At 53.5% G+C, this 27,103-nt stretch overlaps 1 protein-coding gene across 1 annotated transcript in view; it reads right to left on the bottom strand.

Moving 5' to 3' along the window:
* Positions 1-1,181: 1,181 nt before the first annotated feature.
* LOC122363811 overlaps positions 1,182-27,103 on the bottom strand; it is a 78,988-nt gene continuing 53,066 nt past the window's right edge. The window contains exons 16-17 of the mRNA XM_043333538.1: positions 18,307-18,455; positions 1,182-2,108 (exon numbers count right to left, since the gene is read on the bottom strand). Of these exons, the coding sequence (XP_043189473.1) occupies positions 2,037-2,108; positions 18,307-18,455 (221 nt within the window). The 3' untranslated portion in view covers positions 1,182-2,036. The remainder of the gene's footprint in view (positions 2,109-18,306; positions 18,456-27,103) is intronic.

Here is a 27,103-nt window from a genome sequence, read left to right as displayed (position 1 = left end):
CAGAGTCTTTCAGAGCCCGCCCGGAATACGGTTAAGCGCTTGAACGATATATGATAATACACCAAGTGTTACTCTGACCGTCATCCAGTATCCTCCCATTCCTCGCAGATCCTCCCCCTCCTGCTGCGGTTTGGCCGCCGCCGGCGCCCGAGTTTTTTTTTTTGCCCGTTATCATGCCACTCGGAGACTTGTGATATGCGTATGTTTCTTACCGCTGCAGCGGTAAGAATAAAGAAACATACCAGTGCGCTGGCCATATGAAAGCTGAACAAAAGTGAATGCATTATGTTGTATATGTAATTGTGTAGGCATGAGACCCTCTGTAGAAAGGAGGCCCCTTTAGGGAGGAGGCCCTCTGTAGAAAGGAGGCCCCCGGGATTCCTCCGCCCCTCCCTTGGCCAAATCCTAGCTACGTGCCTGAACAAGCAACACACTGACAACTGATTGCCTAACAAAATATCTAATGTCTGACATTTTATAAATTCATCGCAATTCTAACTTCACAAAAAGTCAGTTCAATTCCAAGACACCGTGGATATAGGACTGAACAGGTTGACGTCCTCGAGTCGCTGGGATCTTGGTCCCAGAGCCGGTGGGATCTCAGTCCCCGAGCCGGTACGATCTGTCCCCCAGTCGGTGGGGCGCCAGTCCCACAGTCAGTGGGACCTCAGCTCCAGCGCCGGTTGAGTCTCAGTCCCAGCGCCACTGGGATCTCAGTCCCAGCGCCGGTCAGGCAGTCCCTTCAGAAAGCTGTCCAATTATCTGCGACGGCCGCTGACCCGATCGACCCAATTTCGGCGATTTTCCCACTCAGTCTGATGAAGCTGAATGACACACAGTCAGACCAATATGCATAATTGATGCTGGTCGCGACTAGCGAGCTCTCCGTGGCGGGCGACCCGCCTGGTGACCGCACTGTCACCGGGAGGAGACGGGTCGAGAGAGGAGCGCACATCTACCGGGGCGCTGATGGCCGTCATTTCCACCGCCGCACTCCGCCCAACTCCGAGCTAAATCCTCAAATCATGTCTAAAGCGAGCCAATTTCCCCGAGGGAATCTCCAGATCGCTCCTCTCCCGAGACGGCAAGACAGGCGGAAAAAACGCAGTCTCACTTACAGCTCCCAGCTGTTTCGGAAGAATGAAGACGGCGAGCTCGCTAAAGAAAAATCAAGTCGGCAGTCGGTAAAAAGACGTGTATTCAGTCAACGCTAAATGAGAACACTTAAAATGAATCAACATGAGCACGCGCAACACGAGACTAAGAATCTCACCACAAATGGTCTCTGAGGAGCCGGGTCTGCCCGCCCGGTCTCCGCTCGGCGTGTGGCTGACCGCCCTGTCCTGCCCGGGGGCTGACGGTGGTCCAGCCGCCGCCCGGACTCCGCTCGGCGTGTGGCTGACCGCCCCGCCCCGCCCGGGGGCTGACGGTGGTCCAGCCGCCGACCCCGGACGCCCCTCAGGGCTGAGGTCGCCGGGTCGGCCAGGGCTGCCGCCAGTTTACAGCCCGCGTTATGGCCAGCCGGACGGCCAGCCACTATGAATTTCATCGACCCCTGGCCGTGAATCAGCACCAGGTCAGGATGACAGCCACCCCCCCCCCCCGTCCCCGACTCGGGGGTCGGATCGTCCCATCTAGCCCATAACGCCCCCACACATTCGCCAAACGCGATATCGTGGCTAACAAGCTGGTCGAAGTTTCGTTCATGCAGAAAACACATTCGCGATACATCTTTACACACATGCAAACTATGAAGTGGAATCGAAGTTGTACTTGAATCGGAGCTCCATTGGTTTATGGAATGACTTCCAGTGGTATGGGGTGGTTGGCAGTGGGTGCTGTAGTGTTTGTAGAAAACATATGTCGCACAGTGATTAGTGTTTGCACGCAGCAGGCAGCCGCTAATAGCATCGGCTGGGAACGGGCGGCACTCGCAGCGTGGCCCGTGAGAGGTGTGACGTCACTCTGGGAGCGAGCATCGACTATCGATGGAGTGGTGACCGATGACGTCTGTCTCGGTGCGCGTGCGGATGACGTCACACGCCGCTCAGCACGGCGTCTCGGTGCGTCAGGTGAACGTCGCCTCGCAGACAGCGCTCCTGCAGTTTCTGGGAACAGCAATAGAAACACGACGTCAGAGAAAACATAGTCACATGTTATCGCAAGGCTGGAAACATCACCAAACAGCACTACATGTAATCTAATATTTGAATGCATTTCTCGTTGATTTATCATTTTAAGCATACGATAAGACTTTTCAACTGATTTAATTAACTGTTTGAAGTGCTTTTGCATTAGTATTCCAGCGTTTGCTAAACATTACGGAGTTGCCACATAACCGCAAATGGAAGCCACATGTTGCCCTAGGTAAACTAGCGTTCGGTTCCCGTAATAATAACAGCTGAAAGCACTTCAAAGTGAACTTGGCCGCGGACGGAAGGGCGCCGCCGGCGGTCTCCGTCGCCCAGCAAGCTCCCACAGGTGGCCCAGCTGCGGCCCGTCACCGGAGCAGCCCGCGGGCCGGTCAAGTTGGGCCATCCGTCTGCCCGGCAGAGCGTCCGTCTCGCCCGGAATGCCCTATCCGGCACGGCCATCAGCAGCTCACGGCACCGGCCGTCCGCTGGATTAATGTGTCGAACTCCATCGGGCTGCTCAGCGCTAACCCGAATGGATGGCCGCGAGAATAGCGCACGCCATGATGTGGCGGCAATATGGTCCCAGCGGGCGGCGGCCGCCGCTGACGTGTGCGCCGCCCCCGCCCCCGCCCGGGGCGCTGCGGCTAAAACGACGGCGCCGCCCGCGACGGCAGGACGACAAACAGCCGTCACTCGGCGCCGACTTCCGACCGTGGTGGCGGCGTCACCGGACGGCACCGGCGACACCGCCGCTGGAGCCGCTCCAACCGCTACAACACACACCGCGCCCGTCCAAAGAACATATCACCATACCAAACACCACGCCACCAATCCACACATCGTTCCGGTTCAAACACCATATCAAACACTGCACCGGTTTCTACAGCATCGCGAGCGATCCAGAAGACCAGAAAATATACTGCCAGAAAACGCAGCCGGCAGTGACCCAGTGACAGCCAACAAAGATGAGTCTAACAAACTTATGAAGCAAAAGCCAGCAGCCGAGGAGCTGCTGCTGTGAATCAACGCCATTTGGTGAAGGGCACAGCAGTGCGTGACATTTTTCATACCGTGACATTTTTCATACTTATTGCGTGTGACATTCAGTGCGGGGCTGTGCCCGGGCATAGGGTGACCGTCAGGACGGAGACTGTGCTGTACCGTCAGCCTCGACAGGGAGAGAGGTCGGTCTTTACGGTCGCGCTCGCCGCGGCCGCGGATCCAACTCCGGCGCGAATGTGTCCGGTGATGGTGAGGTCATTTCGGGGGCGCCACGGGCGACAGCTCGGTCCCGAGCCGGGGTTTTACGGGCCGACTGGTGGCGCATGCAGCGCGGCGACATGCGACGCCCGTGACATCAGCGGCCGTGGCGGACGGCCGTGACTTGAGCGGCGCCGCGTCCGTGGTTTACGGGTGTCGGCGCCGGCGGCGACTCCGGGCTCCGGAATGGTATCCGTGACCCCGGCAGGTCACGGAGCTGTCCGAGTGTCCAGCTCTGGCTGGTACACTAATTTTCCCTCGACAGGGAAAACAGTATCATTGCCCATGCGAAAGCACTCCTATTACGACCCCGGGGGTATAGACCTGGATGATTCAGAATGAATAGCTAATGTCCACACTCCACATATTCAAATTAATTCCCCACTCGAAATGAGCCACTAAACAACTTTCAGTGTAATTGTATTAACCCATCCCTCGACACCAATGGCCGCTCTGATTATTGATCTGAATCTGAATATGAATGTAGGTACTGGTCAGCAAGGTCATCGATATTCGTGCCGAATATTATGTGAATGTCGATCAAGATCATCGATATTCGGAATGAATCTGAATGTGTATCTGATCCCGCGTTCGGAGTCTCTCGGACGACGAAGATCCTACGTCGTCCGGCCAGTCCCGTTCCAAGTCCGAGAGACTCCGAACGCGGGATGAATGTGAATCTGATGTAGCTAATAGCTATACGCTGGCAGGTGGGGCATTCCACGATAGATCGTACCACTTTTTTCCAATTTGACACCCTCATCTCTCGGATTTTAACGATAATTGGTCTAAGGGGTAATCAGGGGCTCTGAATCCTCCTGTGACAGTTTCAGGCTTATCAGATGAGTAGTTTTTGAGTTATAGTGTATAACATGTTTCGGATCTTGTGTTGCAGCGCCAAGTTTGGTGGGCTGTAACTCTAAGACGGATAATCCAAATGCCAAATGCTATACGGCATTGAACTTGCATTGAAACAAAGAATAATATTCATTTTTTAAATTTTGAAATATTAACTATTTTTGATATATAACACCTCGAGTTTCCTTTCATTTGCATTTTTATGCCTTTGGGACCAAATTTTTTTGAATTTTTATTTTCTGAAAAACATTTTTGGCTCATTATTAAGCAGTATGCAAAAAATTAGGAAGGTGTTCTTTCTATAAATGTACTTATTTTGCGTCACCGTAATGGTCTCAAACTGTGATTTCGGGAAAAGAGCCTACAAATGGCGTGGTAAAGCTGCCTAGTGACATCACTGGCTACTGAAAGTTCAATTCAAGTCATGTGTGCCTCACTTTTGCATTGTTGACCTTGCGTGACGTCATTCGTACGTCACTAGGGTCATAAGAGTTTTTCGTCAATAGCTCTCGATCAAATTGAGCTAGAGAGACGGGAAAGCTACCAATGGACTCGGGAAGACTTTGCGAATCAAATGATGTGCAATATGATCTCATTCACCCAGCTTCGTGGCCTAGCCCGACTGTTAACCATCTCTGTGGCGGCGCTGTTTGTCCAGCGCCGCGCTGGTTGGCTTTGCCGCAGACTCGGGGCGGTCACGTGATGCCCGGGGGCTGGCTGCCGGCTGGGCCGCCCGGTCGGTGCGCGGAGCCAAATACACGGCAGTGTGCTGACCCGAGGTCAGCAACTTATGCTGACCTCACCAGAACAAACGGTATACCATTCGACGCGCCGTAACTAGGCAGACACAAAGATGCTAAAATCGCGGCTCTGCGACCATTTGTTGCGAAGTTATCTACCAAAAACCGGACCCGTAATTTGGGTCACTTGAAATGACCTCAGGGTTCACCAATGAACCCGAGACCTTAAAATGTGTTATCATTCGATGCATCTTGTAACGGCGCACATGCTCGTTTTTTCCGCAAGGTTCTATCTCCATTAGAGGCGAAACGGCGAGCTGGGGTCGTACCGACCCCCCGGAAACCCATTTTATATGCATTAAAATGAGGAACTTATAGAAAGAACACCTTTCTAATTTTTTGCATGTCGATTTTAAATGAACTGAAGTTTATTTTGAGGAAATAAAAATGGCAAAAATTTTGGTCCCAAGTGCTATTATAGACAATTTAAAAAAAATATTACGACTTTTTTCAAAATGTTAAGCTTTTCTGTCCAATTTTAAAAAAGCTGTATTAATCTTTGATTCATCGTTAGTTCACAGCTGTTTACCGTTTGTTGCTTGCTTAGCTCGTTTTTGAGTTATAGCTCATCAAACTCACCCTTACAATCTGAAGTTTAAAAAATATTATGCAATATAACTCAAAAACTTTTCATCTGAGAACTCTGATATTTTGGCAGGTGTTTTTGGAGCCTATGATTACCCCTAGTACCAATTTTCATTCAAATCTGAGAGATGAGGGTGACGGGCCTGGTACGATCTATCGTGGAATGCCCCAGGTCAGTCTCCGGGACCGCGGGCGGACGGATGTGGCGCCGTCGGCTCAGGTGAGACGCCGTGCCGAACAGAGCCGCGGAGGGGGCAGGGGCGGTCACCCGACACCACGGCTCTCCGGTGACGCTTTCTTTGTTTGAAGAGGTAACGAGCGGCCGCCGCCGCGCACCGCTCTTATGACGGCTCCGACGGGTCGGCGGGGCACGTCGCAGTCGACTCGGGGGCGCCGGCAGGGGACTGCGACACCGCCTCCAGCGACAGGTCAGATGGCCCCGCATGCCACACTGTGACCCATGCAGGAGAGCGGCAGGTGAAGCACCCAGCTAACCACGATCATTGTCATGAACGATCCATTCCACACATGACGTGGCGCTTACTGCTCAAAAAATTACTCCCACACAAATACATTTTAGAATTCGCTGGCTATAATTTGTGTTCGTGGATGAAATTATGTGAGCTGATTACCCAAGAGTCAAGTGTCGTCAGCTAATGCCGAGGATACCACCAGGGTCCAGAGATGCTCTTCCTGACCCCGAGTGCAGCGGATGTCAAATTTCGGCCAGCGCCGCGGGACCACTAACGTTACTGATAGGCCAAGTTTGGGCCACCGCTCTCCCACAGTGGCCGCTCCATCATATGCTGCAGAGCGGAGTGCAGCAGTCTCACCAGTGCAATGGCTGGGTTGAGTCAGGGTGGCGTCAAAAGCAGTCGCCGCTGATCGTGTGTCGGCAGCGCGCGGGGTGATCTGCCGTCGCGGAGACTGGGAGGGCCGCGGATCGGAGCGTCGAGTGGCGTTCTGCCTGTTGCCGTCTGCCGGCGGCGCTCGGCGGGCTGTGGGCGGCGGGTGGTGGCGGGATTACGCCGCCCGCCCGCGGCTCTACACCGACCCCATGCTGACCCGGCCGGCCGTGCAGGACCACCGGAGGAATGCCAGGCCCGTGCCGGTGAGCCGAGCGGCGCCGGCCACCCGATCAGACCGGCGCAGCGCTCCCGGCGACACCGATCATCGGCCGCCGGCCGTGACTGCCCGGCCCAGAGAGCGGCGCGCTCGGGTGACGGCGGCAGACAGGATGTGAGCCGACCCCCGACCGGACATGGCGCCGGGGCGGTGGTCCGGACCGGAGCAAAGCCCGGAGCGGTGACCCCGGCCGGTGAGCCGGTCAGGAGCGGTGAGCCGGACCGGTGACTTGTTTGTTAATTGGGGCTTTAGGGCGCGCCGACTACTTAGGTCATTTTGCGCCCATTACCCGGAGCGGTGACCTGGACAGGAGCACGGCCAGAAGCTGGCGCAGCCCCATTGCCAATAGCGAGACCAGAGCAGAGGTCGTCATCAACACCATACTCATGTCATTCGGGCTTCGTCATTCACTAGTTTTATCTGTGCCCCATCAATCGAATTATAGAATAGGATGAAAGTGTTGCTTTTAGCTCAAATATTCTGCTAAACGAAATCCACTTCATAAGGCAGTCAACCATCAGTGTTCTTTTGACCTTGTCCTTAATAAACTGTGTTCATCGGACGGAAACATAAAATTAAAACCAGTCGTATCGCCACTGAAAAGCAATTATCGTACTGCGAATGAACCGGCACGGTAGCGAACAGACGCTGACAGTTCAGTCTGTCTGACAGTGTCGGTCGCTCACTCGACACACCCTCTCCAGGTCAGACCCGACTCACGGGGTCAATCCCACCATCCGACCACTAAACCAGATTGGCGGACCGTCGGACTGACAAGAAACGGCACAAACGGCGGACCAACAACCCTCCGGCCTGCTCTACTGGAAAGGTGGCGAGATTTTCTGAAACCAAGTCAGGATTCCTGAAATTCGTACGCCAGTCCGGTGCCGGAATTCGCCAGCTACCTGGCTGGGGAGATTTTGAGGCTGACTCGAATGCGCTCCGTTGAGCTGTGAGGAGATCTACGACTGCGGCAGGCGGAGCGCGTTGATCCGATGCCGCCCGGCCCGACCCGGCCGCGTGTCCGCCAGTTAACTGTGATCCAGTGCCGGTGCCGGCCGTATTTGTGGTCTGACAGCGGCCGGCGAGTCGCACCGTATCTCAGCTCGGCAGACGGAGCCGCCGCGACGCTCTGTCGCGCTCAGCCGGTCTCCGAGCGACCGCAGCAGCCCGAGCGGCCACAACAGCGCAGGACAGCCGGTTAAAACCGCCGGTCACCCGTAAACGGCCATTGGGGCTGTCCCGTCCGAAAATACCACCCATTCGGCGCAAACCCGACCCGTCGACGCAGCACACAGATCCGATCTAACGGTGCACCATGGTTGTAGAGCGATTCCGCTCCCACACCAGTTCAGCTCAAAACATATGTTCAGTATCTTGAAAATCAAACTTAACTTATCACTGTGCAGTTACGTTCGACATAGGAGTTGCAAATAGGCTGGCGTTCGCTGTTTTTCGGGCGACTAACGCATGACCAGGTTGAGAGCCCTCTCGTCCGGGAAAGAGAGAGAGAGAGAGAGAGAGAGAGAGAGAGAGAGAGAGAGAGAGAGAGAGAGAGAGAGAGAGAGAGAGAGAGAGAGAGAGAGAGAGAGAGAGAGAGAGAGAGAGAGAGAGAGAGAGAGAGAGAGAGAGAGAGAGAGAGAGAGAGAGAGAGAGAGAGAGAGAGAGAGAGAGAGAGAGAGAGAGAGAGAGAGAGAGAGAGTCGCGGATGTTGAACAGACCGTTCATGCCCCATGCTCTGGACGCCACCATCCATTGTGGTCACTGGCATGAACACTTAAGATGATGCACCTCCATAACCGCAGGAGCCTCATGTTGGATCCGCGGGCATTGCAAGATATCAGGGGACTTTTCATGGGAATGGCATGGCTCTCGGGGTTAGTGTCCCCGATATTGAGACGATTTGCTACAGCTTGCTAGCATCCCATTCAGGGTGGTGGTGGGCCATGTGCGCGATATTGAACTGGGACCGCCTGCCGGGGAGCGCCGTAATGTGGGCGTCAGCGGGCTGTGTCACACGGTGGCGCCGCGCTCGGTATTTTGGAGGGTTGGAGACAAGGCAAAGAAACAATTAGGTATAGCATCAAATAAGGGCATTGATCAATTGTAAATACCACATAAGCTACAGCGAGAAAAATAAGTAGAATGGTGCTGTGGAATACCTATGGAAAGATCACCGACGGTAATAGCACGGGGCGGGACAGCATGAACGCTGCAAGAGTAGCAGGGCGAATGGGAGGAAAGAAGGGATGGGTGACCCATGCGCTACGAGCAACGAGCACGAGCTAAATAAAACGAGTCGATGGCTAGGGGAAGACCGTTCAGTCCCGCACACCGCAACATGTCAATTGCCTTAACATTTTTTTTCACATCGATGGAGCTGTTCTTCTACCTGCTGCCTGCTAGGGCCAAAGCAAGCAGGACACGCGGGACAAACTTTATGTAAAGCTCCCTCGTTTATTTTCCCTGTTAAACTAAGCCACAAACTAAACCTACGCGAACGGAGAGAACGTGCAAGCTCAGCGTATGATGAACCTTAAACGACCAACACTCATCCTAATAAGTGAGTTAGCAGTGCTCGCTTACCAGGCAGCAAAACCAGAAAACGTGACCAGCCGATGTTAGCGTTCGGACAACACGCTTGACCATCTGGAGTTCGGAAACGGCGCACGGTTCGAAGTTCGTGCGTGCCTCTAAGAACGCAAGAAGTTCAACAATTGCAGCCGTACTTTGCACTTCTCGTATGTACAAATGTACCCTGTGCAAGGCTGGGTTTGCTTGAATAGGCATATGTTTGTGCGTGTTGTGCGTAGTTGACCGGATTGGGTGTTGTGGTAGTTTGAAAAAAGAAATAATCGAGATGACATATATGCAACGATGGGGCCAACTTTGATTGAAAAGTTTGACAGTCGGCTATTCCGCGGTGAAGTGTTATCGACACAGAAGTTGGGTAATTGCAGAGATGTTTCCGAATGCAAAGGCTACCAATGTTTGTCGAGCGTCTGTGGACATTCAGCACAGTTTGAGTTTATCTTGGCGCTTTCGTCTCCTTCTGGTGGCGAAGTTAAACAGCGCCACATACCCGGGGCGTGGGCTGGGCCGTCATCTGGCCGGGCCGGCGTCATTCCGCGGCGCTGGGGCCGACAACAGCGGCGGAGTGGAGTGGGGGCTGACGTCAGCGGGCGGGCCGGCGGGACCCACCGGTGGCGGCGGGGGCTCTTCAGAGCAGCCACTGCAGTGGCGGCAGCGGCGGAGGCGGCAGATTTGTGGCACCAATTGGCGCCGGCGATTTGTCCCATTGACGGCTAGATCAGCGATCAGAGACTGGTCGGTGATTGGCCTCCGCCGCAGCCGCTCCGAGTCGGCGCCGTCCTACTGACAGCCCACCATTCACTGAACTGGCTATCGGCGCCGCTTACACAGCGGGCCGCGCCTGACTTCGGCCAGCTGCGGGCTAACACAAACGGGCAGGAGCGGGGACCCCTTCATGACCCGCCATCGGCTCACGGTTAGGCGGTCAAGGTTAGACAATTCATGGCTCAGCCCACAGATAGCGGGGACCACAGACAGATACCAATAGCGGGGGACAGAAGCCAAACGTATTCGTCACGTCTACGAGCATTAGCAGAAATGCGACCAGTCTCAACGTACTACCAAACCTTACGCAATTAGTCCAAAAGCATAACGGTTACCAGGGTGTCAGCGGTAAGATAGCATGGGAGGTTAGTTTTTCACATTTATTGACAAATCCTACAAATATGACACAAGTACATCTATAATAATCGAGGGCTCTCAAGCCCTCATGGGAGGTTAGGTTAGTCTACTAGATCAGGGAATATCGAACGTTTACAAGCCGGGTCAGACGGATAAGCAGCAACCGATGTCCCCGAGAGCGAACGGCGCTCAATGGGCTGTGACTCACCTTCCACGGTGATTGCGGAATAAATACAGATAAGTCAACGGCCATTACCGCGCAGCAGCACATACATATCACCGAGGGGTCCATCGGCCGACCAGACGCCATCAGCCGCTGACGAAACGTCAAGTGCTGTATCCGAGGGCGGGTCCAAGTGGGTGGGTGACCCCCCTCCCCCCGTCTCCTCCGTCCCTCCGCCGACCGACGTCCGTCTCCGGAGCGATAAAGCAGCAGCTGTGACCGCGGCGGCGGCAGCGGAGGCAGCGGTGATGCCAAACGGCCCCAATCACCCCGCGGGGCCGGCATACCAAGCAGCAGCGCCCCCGCAAGGGGCGCGCACATACACATTCTAATCAGCAACAACATCACGCCACTCTGACGGAGCCATGGTAGAGTACGCAAGGACTCGGCCCTGGAAACCACCGACATGAACGATCGTACGGCGCCATCGAACACTCGCAAAACCAACTGAAGATTTATATCCAATCATTTCCTACCACCGCAGCGATCGCAGCGAAACAAATAGCCACAGCGAAGGCGACGAAAGAAAAACCATCCCAGCTCGGTATCGTCTCGTGAACTCATACTGCTGACGCTGGTGGCACGACGCAAAGCCCGACAAACGATCCGGCAAACGACAGTAACGACGCAATCCGTAATTCATGATGGAGCCTGGCTGGTGGGTCGCAGCGAACAGCATCCCACAGGCTCGGTAAGGTGCCCATGGAGATCGGCGGCCAGCTTAACAGTCTGCCTTTTGGAGTCCCGGCGGGTTTCATTCCGGGTCTATAGAGCGGTGCCGTGGCGGGTTACGGGAGATCACGTCCCCAGGGGGAGGGGGGGGGGGGCGTCTGGGGCTGGGGAGGGGCACACTCTGTCGGTAGCGGCAGTGACACGGGATGCTTCTGATCGTGCGTCGTCTGTGTGTCCGCCGCCCCAGGGGACGGGGCGAGCCGAGCGGTGTCATCCGATACCGTTCGGCCCGGCACGGAATACAGCGGGACACACACGCGCAGCTAGCACACACAGAGCCGATCCAGCCAGGGTTGGAGATACATCTCCCGACATTGAACGCTTTTCATCACTTTGGAATGAGCGATGAGCTTTCAATTAAAATTTGGCTGCACAGGTTGGGAAGTCAGAAATACACTGTGTATATTTCAAAAGCTGTGTCTGCATCATCGTCATTTTCAAGCAAAAGCTGTCAGGAAAACAGCAAAATTTAACAAAAGATGTCAGGAAAACAGTAAAACTTATATCATTGAGGACTAAAGAGTGCATGAAAGGAATAAGAAGTGCAAGTGCAAACTTATACCATCCTTTGTTTGTCTCAGGCCAACATCTAACCACCCGTCCACCGCAGCTCGTCCCTAACCATTATCTAGCCGCCCACCGTTCGTCTCTGGCCATCATCTAACCGACAACTGACGTGGAAAATGACCTGCTGGCCAATTCGGAGCCGGCGGCGCCGTTAGCATATATCAGGGCTGGAGGCAGTGCACACACAGCCGGGTGATAGCGTCACTGCCAGCGGGGAGCGAGCGCCGCGACCCCGGTCTCAGACGCCCAAATGGCGGACCTCTGCTTGGGGAGCGGCAGCGGTGTGCTGCCAGGAGACGCCCGACGCATCGTTTCAAAACATCCAAGCGACAGCCTGCACATCAGAGGACGCACAAAATACCAAGAATATCTATATAATTTGAAAAGGAGACATAATGATAAAACTCCGGTAAGAAAGTTCAAGCTCATTATTTCGCCTTTTCGTTCAGCGCTCTCCCCAGGGCGGTGGCAACTCTGAAGGTCACCGGCCAGCCACACTTTTGCAGCCAGCTCCACACCTCTCGGTCCTTCAGGCACAGAACTAACACTTCCGATGTGAAGCCTGGCCCTCCCAACGCTCCCACCCCACACACAGGGGACTTGGGTTATTCTAGGTAGACAGTCGATACCAAAGGAGCGCACGGCACTATCAGTCTCTCTGTCTTTGTTCGTCTACCGCGACGAACTACGTCAGAAGCAAATAGCAATTCCCTGATGCTCTAGCAAACGTTTGCATAGCAAACAATTATACTAAAATGAGCTGATGTGCAAAAAAGGAGCATACAAATAGTGGGATAAGTAACTCTCCATGAATATCACAGAGGCATCATCGTTCATGACTCCCAACCAGCCTATGTACTGTAAGTAGGTACACACCTCATGACAGCATGGTCTAAATGCTGTATATCCGTTCCATGCCACAATAATCGCCCACCACGCAGCACCTATACCGGGCCCGGACCTGACCAGACCGTTTGAGACGAGCACTGACGGTCACAGCGCCCCGTCAGGGGCTCAGTAGGACAGATTGGCCCGCCGACACAACTCACCCCGACAGCAGGCTGACGACCAACAAGCCCAGTCTGTCGGGCCATCTAATCAAATGACATGCATTTCCTCCGTCGCGACCGAACACAGCCCAAGACTTTGAGTGCAGTCTATCCGATTTACAAGAAAGCGTTAGCCTTCCATCGGCCTTTGTGCCTTTGTTTTGTTTTCCAGCCTCAAGCCGTTCCGCTAAGTAAGCGCATTACTGGGCAGCCGTCTGGTCTGTTCGGTCTGCACCTTTGGTAGGCCTGATTGGGTTAGGTGAGGAAGGCAGCCGCCAGGCCGAGCATGCTGGCTACAGTCGCATTCCCCGTACCGACCGAGCCTGTCAGGCGCAGGACCGACACTGACCACACGTCTGACACTGCCGTCAGTGGCCGACACGGGCCGTCGCCTGCAGCCGCTGAGCGTCACGTGCCCGGAGCCGGGATACTCGGAAAGGTGGGGAACTCCGCAATGGAGGCAGAGTACGGTGCGTGGACTGGCGGGATCTACCCTGTAGCATACGGGTAGATATAGGATATTGTAAAAACCCATAGTACATTCATTTGACCGAGTCCGCAGGGAGAATCTGGTCGCGGGCTACAGAATTCAGATTCATTTGTTATTGAACTGTGAAAAGATAGCCTGGGTGTTATGAGTATTTCGACTGGTTATATGTGAATATGTTTTTACGAGTTATGTTATCGAATTATTTGACTCAATGTATTTAAGATGACTTCTTTAAGCATACGGATATGGAAGTCGAAGTAAAACTGGACGTAGTGCCTTCCTTGACCACATTGGGAGGTTTCAGATGCTCCAGTTCCAGCCGGAGAGACTGGCAGTGGGATACCACTCGGCGGGTGGGGAGAACCAGTAGTGGCACCGGTGAGGACTGGAGTACGGGCGGGTAGGTCCGATGGTGGCACCACCGCGCCTGTCCACCGTAGTCGACTGTTCCCAGTCAGCGGCTGGGCCGGGAGGTGGCGCCACCCACTGGGTCCTGTCCATCAGTAGTGTGTCGCTGAGAGGTCATATTCCCGGCACCGACACCGGGCGAGACACGGCACCCGCCGCCCTCGCTTTCGTATTTCTCCAATTTTTGTATCTCGCTCTGCTTTCACCCCCTTTCTTTTGCAAGTCACCACTCACGTTTAACAAATAGCATATGTATAACTCTCGCCGGCACAGGGGGGGGGGGGGGTTGATGCAACCCCCTAAGGTTTTTCGCGAATAACTCGCGTAAAAAGCGGCTGATCGCGACGAAACTTTCAGTACCCTCGCATTGATCAATTTTACACCTAACCTGAAAATTTCATGACCCTGACCCAAATGACCTTTGACCTGTGACCTCTTTTCCGAGATCATGTTTGGCCGGAATCGCGATTCGGCGTATGTCGGCTCGCATTAGCCGCGCGTTTGCAAGCTTTTCGTGGTTTCAAACGTTCAAACATGTGATTTGATGTTGCTCCCATACATTAGGGTGGGTGTCGAGGTCACCTGAAGGTCAGGTCAGGTCATTGACCTTTGGTGACCTCGGGTGACCTCGGTTCACTTTTTCGAGTTTTACATGTTTCTAGGCTAGTTTTTGGAGCTGAATTCGAATTTAGCAACCATTTGAACATTTACGAAGTAGTTTTGGTGTCTTCGTAACATGTTACGAAGCTGTCAGAGGCGGTTGACACGTATTACGAATACCCGTCCCAACACCTACCGGTTGACCTGACCTGACCTGACCCGACCTGGTCTAAATGCTAAAAGACATCATCTCTGATCAAAACTAACACGATATTCGTGATCAGCACCCCGGAAAACCACATAGCAGCCACACTTTATGACTTTCTAACAGGTCCCGATTTTCCCGGTTTTCGGGTCATTGACCTGACCTGGAAGGTCACCCGATGACCTAGGACCTTAAAATTGGGTATCATCGGCTTCCTCTCGTGACGGGCAACACGCTCGTTTTTTTCCGCGAAGCTCTAGCTCGATCAGGGGCCAAACGCGAGGGGGGTCGTACCAACAGATCGTACCCCTGTGCCGTTGAGGGACGCAAAATGGCCTGTGCCGGCGAGGGATAAAGTATGATTGGCCGAACCAGACGATGCCGAAAACGTCTGCCTGACAGAACACCTCCTCTTTTTATCCACAAAAGAAAGACGAGAAGCTAACCACCACGCGCACGTCTTCACAAGAACAAACAACAGACACAGATCATTACATAACGACTTTCTCAGGAGGGTGTACTGGAACCGCGGAACAAAACACAGCGAATACCATTGATTTTCTGACAGCGCCGCACGGCGGAGAGGCTCGGATGGAACTAGTTCGGGCGAGCTCTCCGTTTGGAGTCAGGTGTGACGCTGGGCCGCTCCGGGCCGTCGCCAGCCGGCCGCTCACTCATTAGACGGTACCTCCTGGTGCTAACGAGTCTGTCGGTGTCGTTAGCGCGTGAAAAACCGCGCGGCGCCACTGCGACTCGCACCGATCGCGGCGCTGTTCTGCGCTACAGACGTCAGACCTCACCGGGCGGCTGCGTGACGGAGAGCCAGTCAGTTGAGCGAGAGCGACTGAGGATGGGCGGGCCGCAGGGGTAAGGTTGCAGACTGCGGGGGCGGGACACTCAATTAGGACCCGGAAATGAAGCCCAGGTGTGCTAATTAGAATCAGTCCGTAGTGGAGGTGGGGTTGGAAATGAAAGTGGAGCCATGGGGCTGCAGATGGACCTGGGGTAGCGTTGGAGCAGTTTCAGCCATAAGCTGGAACTGCGAGCTTTATACGGCTGTAGCTGCGGCTGGGCTGACTGGAGCCGGGAATGGACCCGGCGCCCGGACAGAAGCCGGGGTCACACCGGTACATGTCGTTAGCGCCAGCGAGCGCGAAATGTCAACGACAGCTGAGCCGCGCCCGGTGCCGCCGCCCGATGCAACTGCCGACACGCCGACACCGGGCTGGAGTGTGTGTGGCTATCAGGAACACAGGGTGACACGGGACACCACAAGGCGCCGCCCTCTCCACTTCCAGCATTCCTCCAGCGAGGGTGTGCGGTAAGTTTTCACGTGCTGGTTTACATTTTTTTTTCAATCAATTTCACAAAGAAAAGCGTGACATGCGATTAGCTTTTATAGCTCGGCAGTTGCAGTAATATAATTTTAGTGTTTTCCTTCTTCCGAACTCCCAAATGGACGCCATTATAGACCTCCGAGTGGAGTAAGCGGAAACCGGGCAAAACAGAGCGGCGTCAGCAACAGTTCGGGAGCTGACCAGGTGCAGACCAGCCTCTCTACTCAGCAGTTCAGCCAGAAACCACGGCGCGCCCGGTCCTCGCGTCCTCTCTGGACCGGACGTCCCGCTCTGTCCTCTTCAGGCGCTCATTTGGAGCGCGTCCGGCGCAGCTCGTCCGCCGTTCAGTTCGCCTCAGACGGTGACAGATTTTCCGGCCGTTTTCCGGAGCCCGTTTTGCTGACGCCATTCCGAAGGCGGCGTGTCGCACCGGCGGCAATTTGGCGGCCCAAGTTTGCCGTGTCCGCGGACGGGACGGCGCGGCGCGCTGACGTCACCGGGTTCGACGGGCCAAACCACCGCCGGCCGGTCCGCGCTGCTGAGGTCAGAAAAGCAGCCGAGGCGCAGACGTCGTGTTGGACATAAATTTACTCCCACCTTGCCAATACAGTGAGCGAGTCAACAGAAGACGCGTCGATCGCATAGTTGACTAAAGAAAGATGCTCCATTTCTCACACGCTGGTAATCAGTTGCCTAAGCAAGCTGTAGGCTGTGCCGCATCTGAAGGATTGAGTGACATAGTCTGTCCCTGTGACGCTAAGCTCACTAACGCATAATTGCGTGATGAGCGGCATAACTCAGCGTTCCAGTCCACCGATCGCTTCTGAGGAGTAGAACATCAATCCGTAGTCAACTGTACAATCGGAGACGCTTCTGACCAGGCCGCTCGACGACGAGTGATGACCTGTAGCCGACGGACATCGCGATACGGTCCCTTCAACAGGCGACATCCGAGGGTCCCCGTCGGGAGGACTGCACATAGCGTCAGCAGCACAAGAGCCGCCGCACTGGCTTAAACAGTTCTCTTCAGACCGGGTGCTGCTTCCGACTGACAGACAGACAGACAGTTTGATGGCGCAGAAAGTAGCCCAACTGAGGCGCACAGACGGACTCGGCGCCCGCTGGGGGACAAACAGACCTCACATACAGACGGCCGGGATTCTCAGAACTAACTTTGACACGCAATATGCTCTTTTATTGCAGCGTCGCTGTCAAAACTCCGATGGCCAAGTCGAAGAGTCGGAGCTTCATCATTTTGCCATATAAATGCATTATATGCAGGCGATAACTTTCATCCGCCTCAAACTTTTCACTATGCGGCACAACCGGGCTTATCTCCCGCGCCGGCCGACTGCAGGGCACGGGTTCAGCCCTCCCTCCCCTCCACTCTCCCGGCAGTTTGTGTGACCGGCTCCCAATAAGACGGTCGGGCTGCACAGAGGCGGCGATTTCACACGGCGCCGGAGCTGTACGGCAACGCCGGACGTATGTGCGAGCCCGGCCGGCCCCGGAGCAACGTCTACTGGAACGGAGCAGCCAGTCGGCCACCGACTGCTAGGGGCAGCAGCGAGCTGCCCCGTGCGCCTATCGACAGGCACCAGCGGACCCCAGCGGCTGCCCTTCACACAGCCAAGACCGAGACGGTGGGAAGAGGGAGCAGAGTGGACGCCGCAGCCCGGCCCAATACTGGCCGCGAGTGAGCGGCAGGCGTGGGTGGGAAGGAGGCAATCTTGTCTTTCATTACCAACCGGTGCATTGTGCAACGCACATTTTGCATGAATTTTCACTCTCCAATCCTGCGATTTCCCTTACTCTCGATATTGAAGGGAACTTCAGCCGATCGTAGGGACAGTAAAAGACCTTAGTAATGAAGACACGATCCAATGAATACATTAACTAAATGACCTCGTAGTAAACAAGGCCGCGGCTATTTGTATAAAATCACAGCACACCTGCGGCAGCGATTCTGAATCTCAACTGCAGAAAATGCTCGAGTCTTAGCGGATCCACCATTTTCATCCCACGTAACTGCTGTGCAATCCCGTTTCCCTGCTTCCGTGCCCTCCGTGCTCTGAGTCACCAAAGTGATATTCCTAATCAACCCATGCCACAACTCGTCCACCCGCAGACTCGAATCCCCGTTCCCTCGCCCTGCCCCGCCAGCCGACCCACACACTCGAATCCCCACTCCCTCACGCCGCCCTGTCAGCCAACTCACCTGTCTGTAGACCTGCCACATGAGTCGGTTGGTCCGGAACTGCGCGTGTTTCTTCCTCTTGGCCACACAGTCGCGGATCTCTGGCAGCCGGCGCCACAGGCGCTCCGTGTGCTGCCGCATGTCCCGGTAGTCGAACGCCCGACGTACGCCTGCGGGTAGCGGAGAAAGGTGGGGGTAATACCAGCACGACAGCGAGGTAGGGGAAAAGTAGGGGTAATTCTAGCACATCATGGTAGGGAAAAATCGGGGTAATTCCAGCACGACTGCAGGATGGGGGGAAAGAGAAAAGAACTTGGTGCAACTGTGAAGTAGGGTAACTCCTGCACGCTTAGGTGGTAGGGTAAATGTAGGGTAACTTCGATTCGTCTGTGTGGTGCGGGTAAGAATAGGGTTGGGTCGCACTCAACACACTCAATAGTTTACTGTCCCGTGCGGCAGTTGCAATTCTCTGCCATCGGCGCCTACTGCTACACTTTGTTAGAAGTTAATGATGCTAAAGTTTGCAAGTTCGACCTTTGACTTGGCCTTGCCCTGAAGGCTGAACTGTGGTCTGATGAAAAAGAATTGTGTGCTCGTCCGATTCGACTCACCAATAGGTCTTGTCGTAGGTTCAACCCAATACTAATTTAACCCAGAATTTCTCCTGCTGATAGTTCATAGTTCACCGCGGGAGTCCACACAGGGAGTTTCATCAGCAGATGGAGAGTTCTGACCGTACCCTAACGGCCCGACCTTGGATCGCTGTTTCCGACGGTAAGCCACAATAAACAACCATCCCCGAGCCGAGCCGAGCGGACCGTGGGCTGCGCGGCGGCTGTGGAAGCTGTACCTACTGCTTTCCACTTACGCGGAGCTGTAATGGTATCTCTGGAGCGTCTCTAGGGGCCTGTTCCAGCGCCTCCAGAAGAAATTCTTGACTGGAGGCTCTACCAGAGGTTTTACTGGAGGCGCTGGAACGCAATCTGGAGATTTCTGGAGATTGGCGTCATAGATACCAAAAGAATGACGATTGTTCTCTCTTGAAAGGCAAAATTTGTTTTCAATTTTAGTTAAAAAGATAAATAAAATTATAGCAATGTAATTTTCTTTACATTCAAGTTGTAAAATTATCAGTCAAATGTCCTTTGTTTACATTCGTGATTGTCACATGTGCGCCATAATTGTAGACCAGAGCCTCCAGAGAAATTTGGACCTCTCAACTCTCTGGAGGCTACTGGAGGTTTCTGGAGCTTTGGCGAGAGCTTTCTGGAGCTTTCTGGAGGCGCTGGAACGCTCTCTGGAGGATTCTAGAGCTTTCTGGAGCTTTCTGGAGGTTTCTGGAGGCGCTGGAACAGGCCCCTGGAGGCCGGCCCAGACGGCGCGGCCGACTCCAGGGAGAATTCGTAAAAACGGCCAAAGCAGGCCCCAGTTCCACCTGTGCTGTACAGGATGCAATGCAGCGCCCACTTTTCCCGCTAGTCCGAAACTAGCTGTGTATATGCGGTGATTGTCAATTACCAATGCGCTAATGTCATCGTACGAGAAAATAAGTCTGGTATTACGGGGAGATGGACATAGTGTTTCCATCTAGAGAGCTTCATCCATCAGTTTCCGTCAACACGAGCTATCAATCAATACGGCACGCTCTGGTGCACTCATCAATCGCTATCGCGGCAAAACATTCTGTTGTGTAAATATGCATGGCAAATGTATCGTAACATACTAATGGGAAGTGTGTCGTCGAACTTCTCCTCTGCAGCCGGGTGTCCCTCCGCGGTCGTCCACAATTAGCCAATGGGAAAGGAGGCCCCAACGGCGGCCCCCTTAGACCAAAGTTTAGTCAATGACCACTGGTCACGACATTTGACCGGCGGTCAGTTACCGTGCTGCGCCGTGCCGAGACCGATCCCGTATCAGGCCCCTAACTCAGCCAGCCGACAGCGGCGCCGGACCGCTCGCACAAGTGCACTGCTGACAAACGGCGGCCGTCGGCCGGCCCGTGTACAAATAAATCCCGGCGCCGCAAAAATAACAGCTCGGCCGGCCAATAAAGCGCATCGTCTGCCGGGCGCGAGGTCGGTGTGAACCGAATTTGGGCCGCTCCATGGCGGATTTATCGCCGGTATCATATTGGAAGAGCTCCACAAATTGCGCACACATCCAGCCGGCCTCTGTGCCGTTAATTACGCGTGTCGTCCACTTGTCACGGCCGGAATGGTATTGGGTACGAGCTGTTTTATGAGCGACGGGTGCCAGCCGGCGCCTCTATGACAGGACAGTGAACAGCGCAGGCCGAAATGAGCAGCGGCTCCACAACATTCGCAAAATGAACCAGAGGCCGGACGGTGCAGGCTGTTGGTTTCAAACGACGGAGGCTTTGAACTCTGAGTGAGAGGCCATTTAAAGACGTCCATTTCGCAGACAGCTCGAGACATTCAGTCAACAATGCTCAGCGCGACGACATGTTTGCAAAGCGGAAGCGTGTTGAAGACACCCATCAACACAACTTAAATGCACAGGCATAATCAATCAACTAGAGATCATACACAAATGCACAGATAACAGTAGTATTACAGTAGTAACAGTACAGTGTCTAACAGTAGTAGACAAATGTCATCAAGATTACGCCCGGTTTTCGATTAATGCAAACCCCCTCGAATCGCAAAGCTGAGGAATTTCAATCCCGTTCAGATAATCACAATTCCGTCTATCTCGTTCGTGGAGGCCGCTTCAGTGAAGTCAGTGCCTGTCATTTCTCAATGACTAGTTGAACGAGTGAGTGGTTATAATGGCACACTCTGATTAATCATATAATCTGAGTAATCACGGCAGTGGATTCCTTTCCGACAACTAACGATCAAGCTGCTTAGTGCTCCTGCCTGCTATTCGATAATATTGGCCAAATTCAATGTATCCAACTAACGAGCATGCTGTGTTGGCTCAGAGATCTTACAGAGCAGTGCACTTGAAGCAGTGCTCGGCGGTACAGCCTAAATTCAGGCGCTCACTACCAGTGCCATCTAGTGAGAGCATTAGCCTACTGACGCGCTGCTATCCTACCCGGCGGTCACCCAAATACCAGACGTACGGGCCCTAACTAGCGGCCATAACGGCATGAGGACAGTCGTCAGCCATCTTCCGGTCTGGTACCTTCCCTGTAGCGGCCCTGCAGTCCCTGTTGCTACGGACAGTCGGCCGTGGTTTGGGGCAAGAGCCAGCGGCGTGTGGCAGCTCATTGGCTCTGCAAAGGTCGCCTGCAGCAACTCTCCTCCACAACGATCGCCTCAAGGAGACCGTGGCCTTGCCAATAGTAGCGTGGAAAGGACATTCAGTGCGGAAATGTGAACATATCCGTTAGAACCCAGCACCGGAGCTCAGCGGTTGCGTGGGACGCCCACTAAGGACGGGTGGAATGGAGAAACGAATGAGGAAGCTGATGATGGGCGGGCATGTGGGAAAGGCCCTGCAAGGGTATGGAGTAGCTAAAATCAGGTATCTTGCAGAAAAATATCGATGGATCGAAGTACCGCCACCCACCTCGCCCGAATGTCACCTTTTGAACTGTCTCGGAGTTATGCACGCTTCATATTATTTCTAGCAGGGCGTTCGAATAATCTGACCATGGCTGGCTGCAGTCAGCAGTGTCGGGGCAAACTCTCGGAATTATTGGTCAGACGGGCCCGCCCCACCACGTTCGCCCCATGATTCTAGCCGCTGCTAAAACATGCAGCCGCTCGTCTGGCACGCAGGCCACGGCCACAGAATGAGTCCCGGAACCCTTCACTGTACGGCGCAGAACTTTGCTCTCGGATCGTGGGGGCAGGGCGGAGCCGGCGATGCACGACACCACCGTCAATCTCTGCACCAGACATCGGTCCCTGCGACATACCAGCGGGCACCCTACCATCCCTGGGCTACACCACTGCTCCGAGAACACGCTGCCCCACCATCCCTGAGACATACCACCCCTGGGTCACACCATGGCACCACCCCTGGAACACGCCACACCGCCGTGCCCACGGCCCACGGTCCGCGACCATTGTCAGCGTCCATTGAGCGGCGCAGCGGCGTCAGCGGCCGCGGTCTGAAGAGGGCGCCGAGCCCGCCGGCGGCCGTCGTCCGCGCCCGGCCGGCCACCAGGGAGCGCGCCGCAGCGTCAGCCCTTCCCGAATACCCGCCGACGCACGATGGCACCACAATGCTGCCGCAGCGTCAATGCGGCTTTTACCGCGGAAACGTTACAGGAATATCCTTAGGAAGTCTACCCAACACAAAACGTCCGCTATCGTATGTAGCGATCACCATGGATCCGGGTTCCTGGGGTCGTTATCGGCTCATCAATGTCTGAGCTGCGTGTCGAACGGCGTCCTGTAACGCGCACTGGTCCGGACCCTGAGTAGGGCCGACTACAAGACACAATGTCCAGAGGAGGCTGACCGAGACAGAGCCCATTGAAGCGTGTCACACTGAGTGATGGAGGGTTGTCATGCAGTGCCTGGCGGCTCGATAGAAGGCAGTCAACGACCCAGCCGATGGCATGGACAAAATGAATCAGAGGTCAATTTTACCAACAGAAAAATAGCCGCCTGACGGAATATTTTGCCTTAAGACCGTTTCACATACGTCGTCAGCGCCCTAGCCCCGCTGAAGCGCGATGAGCACGTAAGTGGATATAGCTTTACCGTTTACGCTCCGTATGTGAAACCGCCTTTGGACAAAAAATTCCGGCAGGCGGCTCTGTTGGTAAAACTGGCCTCAGCACGAGAAAGAACAAGGATCTGTCGCCCAATGAAAGAGCATTTACTTATAGTGGTGTCGAAGACCGATATTTATTTGTATTTAATCGGAAGATGTTGTGTTAGAAGACAGCGCTGGCGCATGAACAGCGCAACGCAAACGGCAAACTGGTATGTCCGTTCAAATGGACCGGAGGCGTGGGACACCTAATCAGACAGGCGAGTTCACGATAACCGGCTGAAATTAACCCGCGGTTCATTTGTCCCAAATAAATTAAACAAATGCAGAAAGTTTCCATTATCCAACCAGGAGAATCCATTACGGATCGACTTTCGAACCAGCAATCCATTTACAAGCCACGCCAGCCTGGGCATAGGTCGTGGTTATTTATCGCGCGCTCACACGACTAGCGCCACGGCAGCGTCGATAAATATGCAGCCATTTCCACTGATTGTCTCTTCACTGCAGCCCAGTATCGATGACGCAGCAGGCGTATAGCTCTCGCCATGCTCTGTCCCTAGCACAGTTGGGGGCGCAGTAATGTATCCTGTCATCCGCCGCTGATATACCGTTTGATACTGGCAGGCACGGAGTCTTCTATTCAAGCAAACCAAGAGGACTCAACAAGCCAGTCGGTAAAAGCCAGGAGTGGCAAATGCCATAGTAAAAATTGGCCATAGTAAAAATTGGGTTTAACATCGCTTCATGACTGGATATCTGAGAATTGGTATACCGTATTATCTTCAACGTCATGCCATCAACACTGATACGTAAGTAGCGAGCAGCGGCGCGACGCAGAGTCGTCCCCGGATCCCAGTCCGGCCAGTCGGTAACTGAAACATAGCCATTCCCTCGAGGCGGTCCCGACTCTCGAGATTTCTAGCGCTGAAATCAGTGCAGGTGTCTATTATCCGGCGTTCCTTATGTATCAGAGATTCCCGGGTACTGACTGACCCCCTAGGAGTCCGGTGTCCACTGTAAAGAGGGGCCACTGATAAACTGGGGCTCTCCAGACAGCGTCCCGACCAGAGGCCAGCCTCAATGGGCCATATAATCGGCCCCGTTCTCAACTGGGCCCCCCGCGCGGGTCGGCTCCACGGGACTGCGGAGCCGAGCGCCGGCATTAATCATAGAGTATCCGCGGCGAGGCGGCCCATTCATCAGAGAGGCGCCTAACGGAGACGCCAGAACGCCTCCGAATAGCGGCATTTGGCCCGGAAATTTGCCAATCTCCGAGTGGGAGCCCCAAGCGGCGAAGACGAAACAAAACTGAGCACACACACACACAACGAAATCAGTTTAGGCTGGAGATGGGCGCGCGGTGAGAGACGAGGAAAATGGAGCAGCGCAGAGCGCAGCCGCAGCCCAATCAAAACAGTCAAATCACTGGCTGATGAAAACTAAACTGTCATTTGGTGACGAGGAGATTTTATTCCTGCTGGATGTCCGTTTAGTGCGCCATAGAGCATCATAAGACAATTCATTTTTGATGATATTTTACAAATGGGGAAAGCTTTCGGCATGCGTATTAAAGGGACCCTCCCACCTTCAAAAAAGTTAATGAATTGGCATGAAAGTGATGTCGCTCGGTTCAGAAAGAGCAAAAACGAATATCTACCAAATTTCATCGAAAAATATTCACCGGTTTTCAAGATATTAGACTTTTACTTTTGTTTACTTTTTGGGATCTCCGCTGTTCCTAGCGACTTTATTTGAAAGTGCGGCATTTGTTGCGCGCAAAGCAGCATATACCACCGCGTGCTACAAAACGTTTTAGTCAAACATTTAACGGACGTTCGAAAGCCTGATGACGTCATCAGACTCCCGTAATGGTTAAGAGATAGGGACCACGCTGGTCCCACCCTGCAAGTAAAGGGAAGAAATTTCTTGAACACCATAAAGCTGCGGGGGTTGCGACCAGGATAAATGGTGGTTTCTGAGCCTGGCCGCAAACTTGGCTATCTCAACTCAAAACTAATGTTAAGGTGGGAGGGTCCCTTTAAGACACAATTGGGTCAAAAGTCAATAAGGTCGCTATAACAATTAGGAAGCTGCAATTTATAATTGCATGCACAACGACTTAAAAAGCAAAGAACAGATAAAACGAAGGCAATCCGGAGCAACCAACAAACCAAGGTAGCAGCGATATTCTACTCATACCAGAGCACCGTTAACGATAATTCATGAATGTTGCTGTCTCGTGACACCCGTCCCATTACCTACGGCGATTATCGACAACCACTGCGTCATAATTCGTATGACAGAACATCTACGACATATCAGCACGGATAGCATGCGTGTGTTCCTGTCGACGGTGCTTGACCCAACCCCCCAGAGAGTCATTACCATCAACAGCCGGCGGCGCTCGCCAGGCAGCGTGACATCATCGATAGTACTACATGACCCTCAGACACATGCGGCTCGTATCGATAGCGCACGCAGTGACGCCTGCTTTTGTGACTCAGGGGATTTCGAGAGCGGCTGCGTCAACTGGTGATGGACGGATAATGTTTCGGGCTAGCACGAGGCTCTCCGTGAGGAGAGCTCCAAATGGTACTGAGATCATGTTTTAAACACACAGAGGTTCCTTTCTGGTAGTTTGTGATGAATGAAGAACACAACATCGCAAAGCAAAGCTTAGACAAACCTACTGCAGAAACTGTAAAACCAAGGAATGTGAGAGCTGAACAATCGTCGATATTATATGAAATCGAGAGCATCCATTGGAAACATCACCGCGTTGGAATCGCTCCGAACGATTAAGCTTTTTCTAAACATGGCAAAAACAAAATTTATCGTTACCCACTTTGAATAAAAACATACCAAATCTGTGCCGTCCTCAACGTTCCGACGAAGGTTTCCGAACGAGTGCGCACTCTGGCCGTGAAATGCGATCCATTTCTCATCGAACCATTCATGCAGCCCACCAGTCAATCAATCACCAGTGATTTACCGTTTACCAGACCGTCAATAGACGGGCTGCGTGCTCGTTTCTCAACAAGCTGGTCGATCTAACGGCTCGCCATGCTCGCACTAAAGGGAACGCCCATGGAGATGATGGATGTCACATCAGGGGATAAGCGTAGCATCCAGACAGTGTGGAGAGAAACGTTGGCGCCGATACCGAACCATCATTAGAGGTGAAACGTCCAAACCGCCATCCAGCCTGACAACAGTCGCTGAGACAGCTCAATCGACACCACGAACTACTTTTCACTGAGCGAGGGGAGACGTTAGGGTAGATTAGAAGACTAGTCACTTGCACTGACCAGCGATCACTGAGGTTGAGAGGCTATAATTAAAGCCTTTATCGGGCCGTACCGACGGTCACTGCAATTGACAATTGAGGGTGGCTAGATGTCAGTGGTTCAGGACAAAGTACATGATCAATTACCTATCTGCATAACATCTTGTTAACATTTTAAAGTCTGATCATTGAATGATTATTTCGCTAGAGTGCATTTACGAATTTATTCGAGATTATTCCGGTGTTATGAGTGCCTGCAGTTTCCACAGAGCCACTATCGTTTGACTCGAGCAATAAAGATGATGTCAAAAGCGACATATCATTTAAGAGAGGGCTCATTTACTAAATGGCTCAGAGCCCAGAGGAAATATAGAACGGCTGACAGCCACGCACCAAGATTGTCCGTCAAGATAAGCAATGAAACTGGATGAAGCCAGGGAGAACCAAATGTTAAAGCACAGGTCGAGTCAGAGACGTTGGCTGGAAACCAATTTAGCCAATGAGTTCATTAGGAAGAGTGTTCGCTTGGTTGTGTCTTATTTGTAGTGTGTATGAATCATACCATAAAAGGGCATAGAAGCCGAAGAGGCCTCCTTTTTCACGCGTGCTGTATTACACTTGAGAATGAAAAAGAAAGCTGAGCATTGGGACCGACATCTTGAGATAAAGTGATACGCATCACGACGGATCTGACTGCTTCAACTTCCATCACAAAAACAAAGCCCTATTTTCGAATTCAAATAAATTCTCTAAAGGCAATCTTTGCTAGGGGATTTGAGGATTTTGCACAAAAACAGCACCCCTGTCAGCCAGTCAAGTTCCAATATTGTAGAT

The sequence above is a fragment of the Amphibalanus amphitrite genome, unplaced genomic scaffold (genome assembly GCF_019059575.1).
Source record: "Amphibalanus amphitrite isolate SeventyFive unplaced genomic scaffold, NRLGWU_Aamphi_draft 000640F_arrow, whole genome shotgun sequence".
NCBI classification, from domain to species: domain Eukaryota; kingdom Metazoa; phylum Arthropoda; class Thecostraca; order Balanomorpha; family Balanidae; genus Amphibalanus; species Amphibalanus amphitrite.
This window is presented reverse-complemented; position numbering and strand designations above follow the sequence as displayed.